At 42.1% G+C, this 12407-nt stretch overlaps 3 protein-coding genes across 9 annotated transcripts in view; 1 reads left to right on the plus strand and 2 right to left on the minus strand.

Moving 5' to 3' along the window:
• LOC126563154 (uncharacterized) overlaps positions 1 to 12407 on the minus strand; it is a 94345-nt gene that overhangs the window by 12683 nt on the left and 69255 nt on the right. The window lies entirely within an intron of this gene.
• Positions 1 to 12407, minus strand: part of LOC126561527 (restin homolog) — a 77953-nt gene that overhangs the window by 4503 nt on the left and 61043 nt on the right. The gene's annotated exons all lie outside the window — the stretch shown is intronic.
• Positions 684 to 10471, plus strand: LOC126561436 (huntingtin-interacting protein 1). 7 transcript variants are annotated; one of them, XM_050217581.1, is made up of 14 exons: positions 690 to 806; positions 4696 to 4781; positions 4914 to 5335; positions 5422 to 5483; positions 5557 to 6291; positions 6371 to 6480; positions 6680 to 6718; positions 6884 to 7021; positions 7370 to 7397; positions 7748 to 8043; positions 8406 to 8877; positions 9393 to 9640; positions 9713 to 9966; positions 10050 to 10471. In XM_050217581.1, exons 2-14 carry the CDS (start codon positions 4749 to 4751, stop codon positions 10438 to 10440), a joined length of 3228 nt encoding a protein of 1075 aa, XP_050073538.1. In that variant the 5' UTR covers positions 690 to 806; positions 4696 to 4748; the 3' UTR covers positions 10441 to 10471. The 7 variants fall into 7 exon arrangements, with proteins under 7 accessions (XP_050073531.1, XP_050073538.1, XP_050073537.1 ...); XM_050217580.1 differs by having other exon boundaries at positions 7673 to 8043; positions 10050 to 10470; XM_050217574.1 differs by having other exon boundaries at positions 684 to 806; positions 6884 to 7397; positions 7673 to 8043; positions 10050 to 10470.

Genomic DNA, 12407 nt, shown 5'->3' on the forward strand with positions numbered 1-12407 from the left:
GATAGGCTTTAGTTGAAGGCTAAGGCAGGAACACTCTTTCGTAGAAGACAACACCTAAACAATGTCTCGAAACAATTGCATCTGTGCTGTCCCTATTGTTTGCTGACATACCAACGCCCCTCCCAAGTGCAGCTGATGCAGCGGCGTAGGTTTTGCTAACGATCGACTCAGCTTTCATTGCGCCATACACGCCCTCGTTCGCTCATTCCAAGCTCGTTTTCTCGTCGGTTGAGTCGTGTGCGTGTGCGGCGCGGCAGTGTGCATCTCATCGTTCTTATGCTGTTTTTCGCAATGGAAAATGTGTATGAAAGGTGTGCAACGAGGAATAGAGAATAATATTTTTTCACCACCGGCTTGGTATCTGTGGCGTGGAAATTGGTAAGCGCGTTGATTCACGACTCATATCGGTACTGCAATTTTTGGTTGCAAAAATAAAACCGCAGTGCAGAAAGAGGTACGCAAATCTTTCAACTCGATCAGGGCAAGGGATCACGCTTTCGTTGTTTTTGTAAATGGCAAGCTGTAAGTCTGTTTCTAGTGGAAGTTTCTAGTGATCGGTACTCGGTTATGAAAAGTGTCACAGTGTCAATAGCCATCTAAACTGGTTCTGATCTCGGTACAAAAGTCGTGTGTGAAAACTGGCCGCAGATCATACGTATAGTAGAAACAGTTGTTTCATTACGGGTCGCCAAAGCAGTGCGTGTTTCAGTGCAGTTTAGAGCATGGCATCTCTATCGTTACCGCGCGTACTACAGCACCGGAAGTCTCCCGTTGAGATTGAACGTGAAAATCTCGTTAAAAATTTGGTATGATTATGTTCTGGTCGTAGATGTGTATGTATGTATCATACTGCGTTATGCGAGCGATCATAGAAAAAGTTCACAAGACGGTTTATGGACAAGTGGATGGCAGAAAAGAATGTTCACCCTTGTCCTTTGAATTCACTGCACCCGTTCTATTACACTTACTACACAACTTTACATAAACCACTACAATAACGAAACATGTGGGCAACACCTGCCACACGATGACTCAATCTTCTCCATTCATCGATTCATGAATGTACAAATGCTTTGTCGCCTCACAACACAAACACACACACACACACACACACACACACACACACACACACACACACACACAGGCTAACACAATCATGCACTTTATACAAACTCTGTGTCAGCGGGAACGGGGTTCGCATTGTTGATATCATTTGAACCAAAACAAAATTAACATGTGTACGGCACTGTAGAAAGAGAAGGGCACTTCCGTCCGGGCGAGAGCACCACACACAACCGTTTTAGTCATCATCTCGCCGTCAACACCAACACCATCGGATTGCATGGTTGGTGCCGGAAAGTTCGCATTCCGTTTAGTGCCGATATGGTTCTATGAAAGGCAAACCGGATGCTTCCGGTTGCTTTCATGGTGGGTTGGTACAAAATGGAATCATTAATTGTTGGAGTATAATGTGATTTATTAATTAAAGGTCCATTCGAATTTCAATGTAGAATGTGTGTGTGTGTGTGTGTTTGTATCCGGTACAGCGGCTTGTAATTTTGAGCAAAGGTCATGCTTAACTTCGTACTTAACTTAAGCAAGATGTAATGTCAAAATTATTTTTAGAAGATCAAAGAATTACTATAAACAAGTAAGCTCCTTACGCACTAGAATCCAGCGCTACGCTTAACACCTGCTGCAGATGTTTTTATTTATTTATTTATAATTAATTTTGACGATCGAGTGCCGTATTGTCAACACCGCTTGTGTTGAATAAATTTTATAATCATATTGATAAGGCATTTTCTCCTTATTCTTTGTCTTCTAATACCTGCTGCAGAAGTGTCATAGCCAGAACTTGAAGCCTGTATAAAGAAAAAAGGATAAAGCCAAAGTTTTGCACCTACCTACAAAAAGAGATCTTTCCACTTCAGGTCGCTTTCTGATTCGTGAGTTAAAATTTCATCCATGTTTTAAATTGAAGGGATTCTATGATATGTTCGAAGATGGTTGAATGTGCTCCAATTCTGCTACCATTTCGAGAGCCTAAACACATATTCACATATATTCTATGTGCCTAATGATCAAAAAATTGCCAGAAAACTGAGGCTTACATACAGTCGGTGTCCATATAAAAACCCTCCATACGTTACGCCCCTGGGGGAATGCAAGAATCGAAATCCAATCAAATCGATCTTGCGAATGGTTGTAAATATCACCTTACTTCGAAATGGTAGCGTAGCGCCAAAGCTCTACCAGCCAAAGAAAGTGAATCGGATCTCTCCGGCACGGTCCAGTGAGTGCGTGGAAATGTGAGAAAACTCACCACACAATTTCCACCACGAAGAAATACCTGTAAAAGTAGATCCCATTTCCTTCGCCGGCTTTTTCTTTTAGCTTGAACACAACCGTTCGTTGGCGTTGACGGGGTTTGGAAGAAAAATGCATTCACTAGGCGTAATGGTACACGGCCGTGCGCGTGTTTTATGGGCGAAGAATTGGAAAATGCATCGTCGTATTATATAGCACACCGTAAGGGCCGCGTCGTGCTAAAAAAAATAGTGGAAAAAGTTTTGTGTAGAAAAATGTGTACGAAAAAGGATAGAAAAGTCAGTTTACGCTGGAATGTATATAATATTATTAAAAAAAATGTAATTATTTCATCTAAAAAAATAACACTTTCAGTAATGTTATAGAATATTGTAATTTTTTAATAGAACAAATGAAAAGCGTATAAATCTTATTCAGTACATACATTTCTCTACGCTTTGTTTGTCGCTTTTCCCCGGTTAAAGTAAGTTATTTGGCAGACCAAATATTTTACTTTCTAGAGGTTTTGTAGGGGTTTCTAAATATTGTTGATTTTATAAAAATTTTCAAAACGAATGTTTTCTTTGTAGAATGCTTTATTACACAATTATTTGTACAGATTCATATGAAAACTCACATATGAAACTGAAAAATATTTGCGAAACCGGTAAAAAAAATCTCAAAACGAAGCCAACAATACGTAGGAAAGCTACAAAAATACGTAAAAACACTCTGATATACCTTGTAATGTGAAAAAAACTGAGATCAACCGATACGATTCGTCCTACAAGCGGGATCATTTTTGTTCTCTCTTTCACCGTTCATCATCCAAACAAAACTCCGGAAGTCAAACTGAACAAAGAATCCTAACATAAATAAACATCGAACCTTCTGATGGGAAACACCTGCTACAGAGGTTTGTGTTTGGCAATGAGTAACCGCCAAAGAACACACTTCCTATTTCCGGTGAGCATGAACTCATTCGAATCCTCATTTTAAGACTCATGCTTAATCGAATCGAAGATTTATAATGACGCACAACAACAAAAAAAGGCCAATCCCTCTGTACACTCTGTAACACCGCTGCTATCTGTGGTGACATTTGTTTGAAAACACAGTGTACAATCAGTGCAACTTTTTTTATCGCTCGTCTACCTCTACCTATCGAGAAATGCTAAACTGATTAGATACGTTCCCCGTTTATCTGGAGAACTGCAAGGGCGAGAACAAGGTTTCGTTTGCTTTGCCCGACAGCCTCGACAGTATTGATTCTGCAGGTGCACTAGTGAGGATCATCTGGGTGGTGGTCGCCCTGGTAAAAAAAAAAACCTGGACAAGAAAGGTAGGATCTGTTAGCTCGATTGCTTTTAACCTACCCAAACACTAGCAATCGTCGGAGGATTTCAGTTACTTCGCGTTATCGATCGAATGGGCCCGTGTAACGTGCAGTTGGTGTGATTGTAATACTTAATTTAATTTGTACACTGTACAGCTGGCAGTTAGCTGACCGTGGAAAAGGTTTTTTCCGTAATGTTTTCGGATGCGTTTGCATTCACATTCCATCCCGATCGTGTACGGGGTTTAGTCGTGAATTGATAATCGTGTCCGTGTGAATATTATTGCTCTAAAGTTGATACAATTTCTTCGATTCGGTACTTAAACAACATATGTAAGAAAAGAGTGCAAGAAGGAGGAGTGCTTCATGTGAAGTAATTCCAGCTGCTGGTGAAGATGATAAATTGGAACGCAGTATGATTCATTCAAATGTCGCCTGACACTTGTCCAAAACTGTGACCACACAAATCGCAATGTGTAGTAGTAACGAAACATACCGAGATAAAGGCTTCACTTATCATTTATCAGCCATTTGTGGCCTCCGTAGAACCGGAACGGAACATGCTATGGAATGCTTAAATTATAACTTGTATTTCAGAAGATGGTAAAAATGCTTCCAAGAGGTCGAACTGCCCGAACATCGTTTTAGGATCACGTTAATATTCTCGAGACCTTTATACAGAGAAGACTTCCTTTCCTCCCCCTTGCTCAAATGGCAACGTTTATAAAAAAGCACGTATGATTAAAGGAAGCTCAATTTGCACAAAGACACAACTACTCGTTGTTGCTTATTGCCAGCAAGACATTGTGTATCCACTCCAACTCCATCAACATTAGCTACACATTGTATGAAACGACTGTTTGCGTCAGCACAAACATATAAGCAACGCGCACGAGAAGTGTTTAAGATAAACTGTGTGTAGATTTGTTAAAACTATGTCGAACGAATGTATTGTGGTGTCCGTTTTTCGGTGTGGCTCTGTTTACGAATGCATGGTTTTTGCACAACACAATTGTACATAATTAATTCCCTCTCCCATTTATCTATAGTGAACATTTCTGCACGGAACCATTTGTAAAGCAAAGCATTTTTGACTGTAAACATGTCGCTAACGGATAAAGAGTATTATAATCTGGTAAGTAAGGGTTTCGTTTTTGCAAACGTTCTAACACTCACTAATTAATAATTAAAATCCGATGCGTTGTTTCGTCATTGAAGACTCCTGGCTCATCCATACCTATTTGCGATTGTTTCTCTGTTTCTACAGACCATCAGCATTTCCAAAGCGCTAAGCAATGTGGAAATGCCCATCAAGGTGAAGCACGTCCGTGCCGCTATCATTGGTACATTCCACAGCAATGGTGGGCATGCTTTTTGGGCCATTGCTATCCGACAGCCGATACAGGACAACCGCATAGTGGCGTGGAAGTTTTGCCATCTGCTGCACAAGATACTGCGCGAGGGACATCCGCTCTGCTGCCAGCATTCCATGCGCCATCGAGCCATGCTGCTGGAAGCGGGAAAGCTGTGGGGCCACCTGAACGATGGATACGGTATCTGTATTAAACATTACACCAAGCTGCTGGTGACCAAGCTCGAGTTTCACGATCGCAATCCCCGTGTACCGGGCAGTCTTTCGTTGCGCCAGGGCGATCTAGAAAAGATTGGCGAGGGAGACATTAACATTTAGTAGGTGTCATGTTTGAGGAAGTATAGTGGTAATAGTCCACCTATAGTAACTAATATCCTAAACGGGTTTCTTTTTTTTTGTGCAGCTTCCAGCTTGCTGTAGAAATTTTCGACTATCTAGACGATATTGTAGCACTGCAAGCCACAAGTAAGTAACTGGTTCGTAACAGAGAAAATCATGACCACTTGGCTGATGCTGTTTCTACATTCTCATTTTGCAGTATTTAACTCCATCACAACATTTTGCGTCAGCTCGATGACGTCGGCCGGCCAATGCCGGCTGGCACCGTTGATACCTTGCATCCAGGACTCCAATCCGCTGTACGACATGTTGGTGCGTGTGATGTTCAAACTGCACGCCAACTTACCATCCGATCTGCTGACCGGCCATCGACAGCGGTTCAACACATTGTTTCATCAGCTGAAATCGTTCTACGGTCAGTCGCGTAATTTGCAGTATTTCGTCAATCTTATCACTGTGCCGAAGTTACCTGAGGCACCGCCCAATTTCGAGCTGCAAAGCGATCTCGGCAACTACCAAACACCGGTCGTAGTAATGCCCGACAGTGATCCCATCGACAATGAACCGGAACCGCCGGCGATCGACAATCTTATCGATACGGCCGAAGCTACCCCACCGATACCGGAGCTACCGCATTCGAACAATCATCATCAGCAGTCGACGGCACCGGTTGTGCCAGTGGCACAGGTAATGGAACTGGAACGATTGATCCAGGAGCGGGACGATCTCATACGCCACCTGCAGATGGAAACGCAACGATTGTCCAATCATTTGAAGGCGGTTTCTGTAGAGCAGCGGGATGTGCAGTGTCGCATGGAGGATCAAATAGCGTCGCTTAATGCGCAGCTCACACAAACCCAGGGAGAGCTAACCAATCTTCGGTTTCAGAAGGAAGAGCTAGAGCTGCGTGCTCAAACGGCACCGACGCTAGAACGTAAGTAGAATGGGAATGTAGGAATGGGATGTTGGTATAAGGTGCGGGAATTGTTAAAACGGCTTTCGTTCATTTGCAGAACGTGCTCAAGCGGAAGAAGAACGGGCGAAGGCCAGTGAGGAAAAGTTCCAAAAGTTGAAAACAATGTATACGCAAATAAGAGATGAACATGTCAACCTTCTACGCCAGGTAAGCATTGATCCATCCATATCATACCAGGCCACACGAATACTAATAACAGTTAGATGATAAGCGTTGTTTCGAACTTTCCAACGGATGCAGTCAGCACTAATGCATGTTATGTTCCTAATTTTTTATCACATTTCTGTTGCTTTTCAAATGCATGCCTATTTTGGGGGATAATGTATTATTATTTTCTTGAAAAAAGATGAAAATAGATCAATACAAAATAGTTTGCTATAAAAAGGTTAGTAAGTAAGTAGATAGCAGGATTGTTTTTTTTTTTGTTTCAATTCAGTAGTGATTCGTTTATATTTAAATTTTCATATCCGTTTTTAATTATTTAGCTTGAAATGTATGAAATTTTATTGAAATGTATCTAACTATTTTCTTACACATTGTGCACTTGCAGCACGGTGAAATTAGCCGCCAACTAGCCTCGTCAACGAAAGTGGCAGCGGAAGCAAGCAAAGCCAAGGAAGAACTGCAATGCCAGCTGCAGGAGCTTGAGCAAAAGCAAGCCCTTGTGGAAAATGCACTGCAGCAAAGCTCGACCGATGCACGGCAGGAACAGGAAGCGATCAGCGAACAGCTGCAAGTAATGACGCAAAAGTGTGAATCGCTTCAAAGCCGCTACGATGAGATGGAAGCATCGCGTCAGGCTGAAATAGCCGAACTTCGAATCAGCCTAGAACGGTTGGAAGGTGAACTGCAAACATTCCAACAAGATCGTGACTCGCTTTCGAACGAGAAGGGCACCCTGGAGGAACGGTTGTCGGAAATACAAAGTGAAAAGGAGGAGCTTGGTGTGAAGTACCAGGAATGCATGACCAAGATTGCCGAGCTTGAGCTTAAGACTGATTCGTATGCAAAGGAAGAAATGTCTTTGCAGCAAAGTGTGAACGAAAATTCTCTAAAAGCACAGGGTAAGATGATTTTTAGTTACCTTTTAAAATCTGGCTTAATTAAATTTATAATATTTTACCGTACATGTTTATGTGAAAATTTGTTTTTCCTAACAACGGTTATAAATTTACTTATTTGTTTTGTTGAAAACGGAATGCAATCCACCTCTCTTGTGTAATTATTTTGTAAGTGTGTTATTTGCAGTCGTGTTGTTAAATAATTTAACATTTATCTTCCAAATGCTTCAGTTCTGAAACTCACTAACGTCATCATTTTAACACGTGTTCCTCCATAGAACTTGCCGAACAAATCGAACAACTGCGGACGGAAAATGATGCTCTCAAACAACAATACGCGGATCTCGAAGCAGCCAAAGCGTCCCAGGAGGCAGAGTTCCAGCGGACACATCAGGAGGAATTGCTGCGATTTGATTCATTGCAGACGGAAATGGATGAAAAGCTAACAACGCTCTCGGCGGAAAAGGAATCGCTAGCGGGTGAAAAACAACAAACCTGCCAACAGCTGCTAATGCTTCAATCGGAGTCCTCCCAAAAGCAGGCCGACTTTGAATCGCTCGAAAAGGACCTAAAATCCGTACTGGAGCAAAAGGATCACGAGCTGGAAGAGCTTAATGCCAAGTATCACGAACTGGAAGAGAAATATCAGGTATTAGTGGTGATCTTCATTTGTTTAACGTAGGATCGTAGCTTGCACACATCGTTCATCTGCAATGAGGCGGGCACTCGGGTGTTTTGTGGGTATCATATTTGCATCTCCACTCATACCAGCAGCAGTATGCATCGCAAAACCAGGTGTTGCTTGAAAGTAACCTTGTTCGTGGCTTATTTTGTGCTAGCATTCAACATTCAATCTCATACGCTATGTGTTAACAAAAGTCCGTTCGTGTTGTCGTAAGTGAAACGATCAAACACAAAAACACTTTTTAATTACGTTTCCCTTTTATTGTTTCTTACGCCCCCGGTGCAACTACAACGATTGTGTTTGGATGCTGGATTTTGTACCCACAGAGTCTAGATGCAAATATGGAACGATTGCTTTCCGAAAAGGAATCAGTCGAGTTTGATCTGCAAGATTTACTTCACCAACAGGAGCAAGCCGAACAGAAGCTGCAGGCCGCACTGGGGCAAGTCGCAACCCTGGAAACTGCGCTGATCGATAGCAAAATCAGTGGCGAAACGGCGCTCCGCACATTGCTGGAAGCGTGCATTAAATCGTCGGAAAAGCTGACTCTACGCGCCATTGGAGAAAATGAAATGCCTGGTGCTGGAGGAACGCCCACCTACTTCCTGATGATTGCCGAGGAGCTGCAGGAGGTGCTGACCAAGTTGAAAATGGTGCATGAAAACTACCTGAAGGATAACTCAACGAACGTTGAATCGCTGGCAAGAAAAGTTATTATCGGTGCCCATCTGCTAGCTTCCGCTCACGTGCAGGGCATGACGGTGTGCAACCGATCGGCTAATATTGAAAGCGGTGAACGTAAGTATTAAAGCTTGTGCATTTCGACGACTAATTATTACTGCAATTTCAACAATCTTTATAATTAAATTTATTTATTTATTTACTTACAATTGATTATTACGGTCCAGTGCCGTATTGTCAACACCGCTTGTGTTGAGTAGATTTTCACATATTGATAAGGCATTTCTTTCTTATTCTCTTTGCCTTATCCCGGGCATACTCGGTTGATAATTAAATTTATTATTAGATATTTTGTTTTTTATCGCTATTGCTAAAAAAAAACTCTTCATGTATTTTTTTATAAGCAATACGTAGTAATTGACTGATAAGTCGTCGATATCAGAATTTAACTTTTTTAAGAAAATCATATTTTCTTTAATTGCTGCATGCATTTATCTTACTTCGTACTTATGTTTGACCTTATTCGTGAGTATTTTACTTATAAGTATGTCATTTCAAACGGCACAAAAATCTAAAAATTCTCTTATGGAACGGATTTGTTAGTTAACCTGCTTTTTTCTTCATTTCCTCAGGCATTGCAGAAGAACTGAAAAAACTTGGTCAATCGATCACGACTCTCTTCCAATCGCTGCAAAAAACTAGCGAAGCCAACACGGTCAGTGAGCGTATCACCGATTTGAAGGTGCAGCTTGAAGAGGTAACGACCATGATCGTTGATCTGGGCAAGCAAACCGATGGTACCGAAAATTTGGGTGATATGGTTGAATCTGAGCTGACCAGCATGGATAAAGCGATCGAGGAAGCAGCGTCCCGTATTCAGGTTTGTTCGAAATGAAAATGCGTTAAACGATTATGTGTATTAATACAACAACGAATAAAAATTCCACTGCAGGAAATGCTATCAAAGTCCCGTGCCTCCGATTCGGGTATTAAGCTGGAAGTGAATGAAAAGATTCTTGATGCGTGCACGAGTCTCATGCAGGCAATCAGAGTGTTGGTTCAGAAGTCACGCTTGCTGCAGTCGGAAATTGTTGCCCTCGGCAAGGGCACTGCTTCGGCCAAGGAATTCTACAAGCGCAACCACCAATGGACGGAGGGACTGATTTCGGCGGCAAAGAGTGTGGCTCAGGGTGCCAACTTTTTGGTGTAAGTGTTACGTTCAACAATCACGTTAAATTGTAGAATCGTCAAACCATCAAATAACCATCGAATACCTCGTTCGTTCACAGTACTGCGGCAAACAAAACGGTTGCTGGTGGAGCCAAACATCAGCTGGATTTGGTGGTTGCCGCACAGGAGATCGCAGCCTGTACGGCACAGCTAGTAGTGGCCAGCCGGGTGAAAGCTCCCCGTTCCAGCACCAACCTAACGGCGCTTGGCACAGCGTCCAAGAACGTTACGCAGGCCACCGGAATTGTTGTTGCCACGGCGAAAGATTGTAGCCAGCGGCTCGAAGATTCGCAGGACCTTGATCTCGGCACACTCACGGTACATCAGGCCAAAACGAAGGAAATGGAGATACAGGTGAAGGTGCTGGAGCTGGAACAGGCCTTGCAGGTTGAACGGATGCGATTGGCTTCGTTCCGGAAAAAGAATTATCAACAACCAGTGGAAGAGTAGTGGTAGCAGTAGAAGTAGTAGCGCGTATACACTACTCCGACATCACTAAACTATGGACGTTCCTCCAATATACGCTTTTAAGAGTAGGTCACAGAACGGGTAAACATTTCCAGCTGATTTCCCCTTATGCAGTACACGGCGCCAAACACCAAAACGAACATTTTATTCGCTGTTAATCGTCATCCAAATTGATCCATGTTTGATTCGCTCTCTGATGGGATGGGAAGATCCATTTCTACCGATTGTGTCTTATTTGGCAATCATTAGGCAACTTCAACTATTTGTGTATTTCGGAACACAGAAGCCGTAGGACGAGTTGTTTCTGGTGAAAAATTGTTACATGTATTGAATTTAATCAGCCACGCATATCAAACGAAGCAATGCGCAATCAATAGGCAACATCGACAATTATGTAAGGATTAGCATCGTCGTAGCTTCATCAATCGTTATAGAATAAAACATATTTAATTTTTATGTTGTTACATTTCCAATCGTAGTATTCAATAATTCAATCCAAATAAATTCCCGTTACGTTGAACCATCTGTATTTCTTTGTACAACGAGAGTTAGTTATGCTACCACCATAATAAACGATCATGATTAAGCAAAATAAAATCATGCCCTGTAACTCGGTTCGCCTTTCTGGTTCACCAAACAAACATTTTTTAGACGTATCACACACAAAAAAAAAAACCGGTCCCTAACAAGCCGGTTTTGTGTGAAGGTGTGGATGTTTTTGGAACACAACACAACAGCAACAATAGAACGCGACTGCATTGCCGGTCGTTTGAAAACATCCGATGTAAAAGAGAGGAAACTGGAAAACACCATCGACTGATCGTGGTGACGCGATTTAACGACACAAAATAAAACTGGAACATCGCTCGAAATGTTTGATGTTTGAACCGCGATGCAATAAAACATTTTTCTTCTTTTGCAATGTCTTCTTCCACCGATTATCGAAAAAATAAAATTTAAAAAAAAGAGACTGATTTCATCAATTTTGTATCATGGATTATATGTACAACCCACATATTACAGCATTATCGATCGATATGTTTAAGCTTCCGGTAGGTGGCTAACAAATTGGAAGAACTGCAATTGAAGTCCAAAGACTACTCTATAATCATCTGCCTGGTAGAGGAGCAAAATTTAATCGATTGTCTTATTTCCACCGCCGTCTAGTGTTTGTAAACATTTACAAAATTAATGAAAAAATCTAATACTTCAAAAGTTTTGTACAATAAAACAATGGAATGCTTAAATACACACATGCGATTGCTTGAAATAACGAAAACAACATGCAAAATACCGCACCAAATGCCTTGCTAGCCATGCTGTAGTTACGACGTCGACACACTAAGTATCACGTAGATGTAAACAACATTCTGGAGGCTCGTCCACAACAACAAAGTTACTACCAATGTTTAATATGCCCGCGGTCACCGTGCCGAGCACACCTGGATAGCGCATGGGCTCGCTATCCGGCAGCGTCGTCAGCATGAACATTTGAAAGGCATTTCATTGCCATCGCATATTTAATATTCAACGCTGATTCATTGCAAGATCGTTTGGATTCCACGTGTAAACAACAAGTGCAACTTTCGCACGATCATTGTTTCTAACGCTCCAAAACCGTAGAAGCAACAGGTATGCGACGATCCTCGTCGTCTGTCGGAGCTCGTAAGATGTTTCCAGGGAAAGTATTTGTAGGATGGCAACGAGAAAGTTCTACTATTAACAGCCTAACCTTATGCCAGATACCGGTGTGATACACCCTCGACGACCGGTTTTGAATATTATCAACTGGGGACGCGTCATATCGTTTTTTAATTCATTCCACTAGCCCTATCAACAGCGTCAGCGGCGCCCGGAACGTTTGGTGGACGTTAGGAACAGCGTTTGTTCTTTCGAAAAACAGGATCTTAAAACTTGTCCCAAGACTTGGACCTCGATCGATGGCGAAG

This window comes from Anopheles maculipalpis, chromosome 3RL (genome assembly GCF_943734695.1).
Source record: "Anopheles maculipalpis chromosome 3RL, idAnoMacuDA_375_x, whole genome shotgun sequence".
NCBI lineage: Eukaryota > Metazoa > Arthropoda > Insecta > Diptera > Culicidae > Anopheles > Anopheles maculipalpis.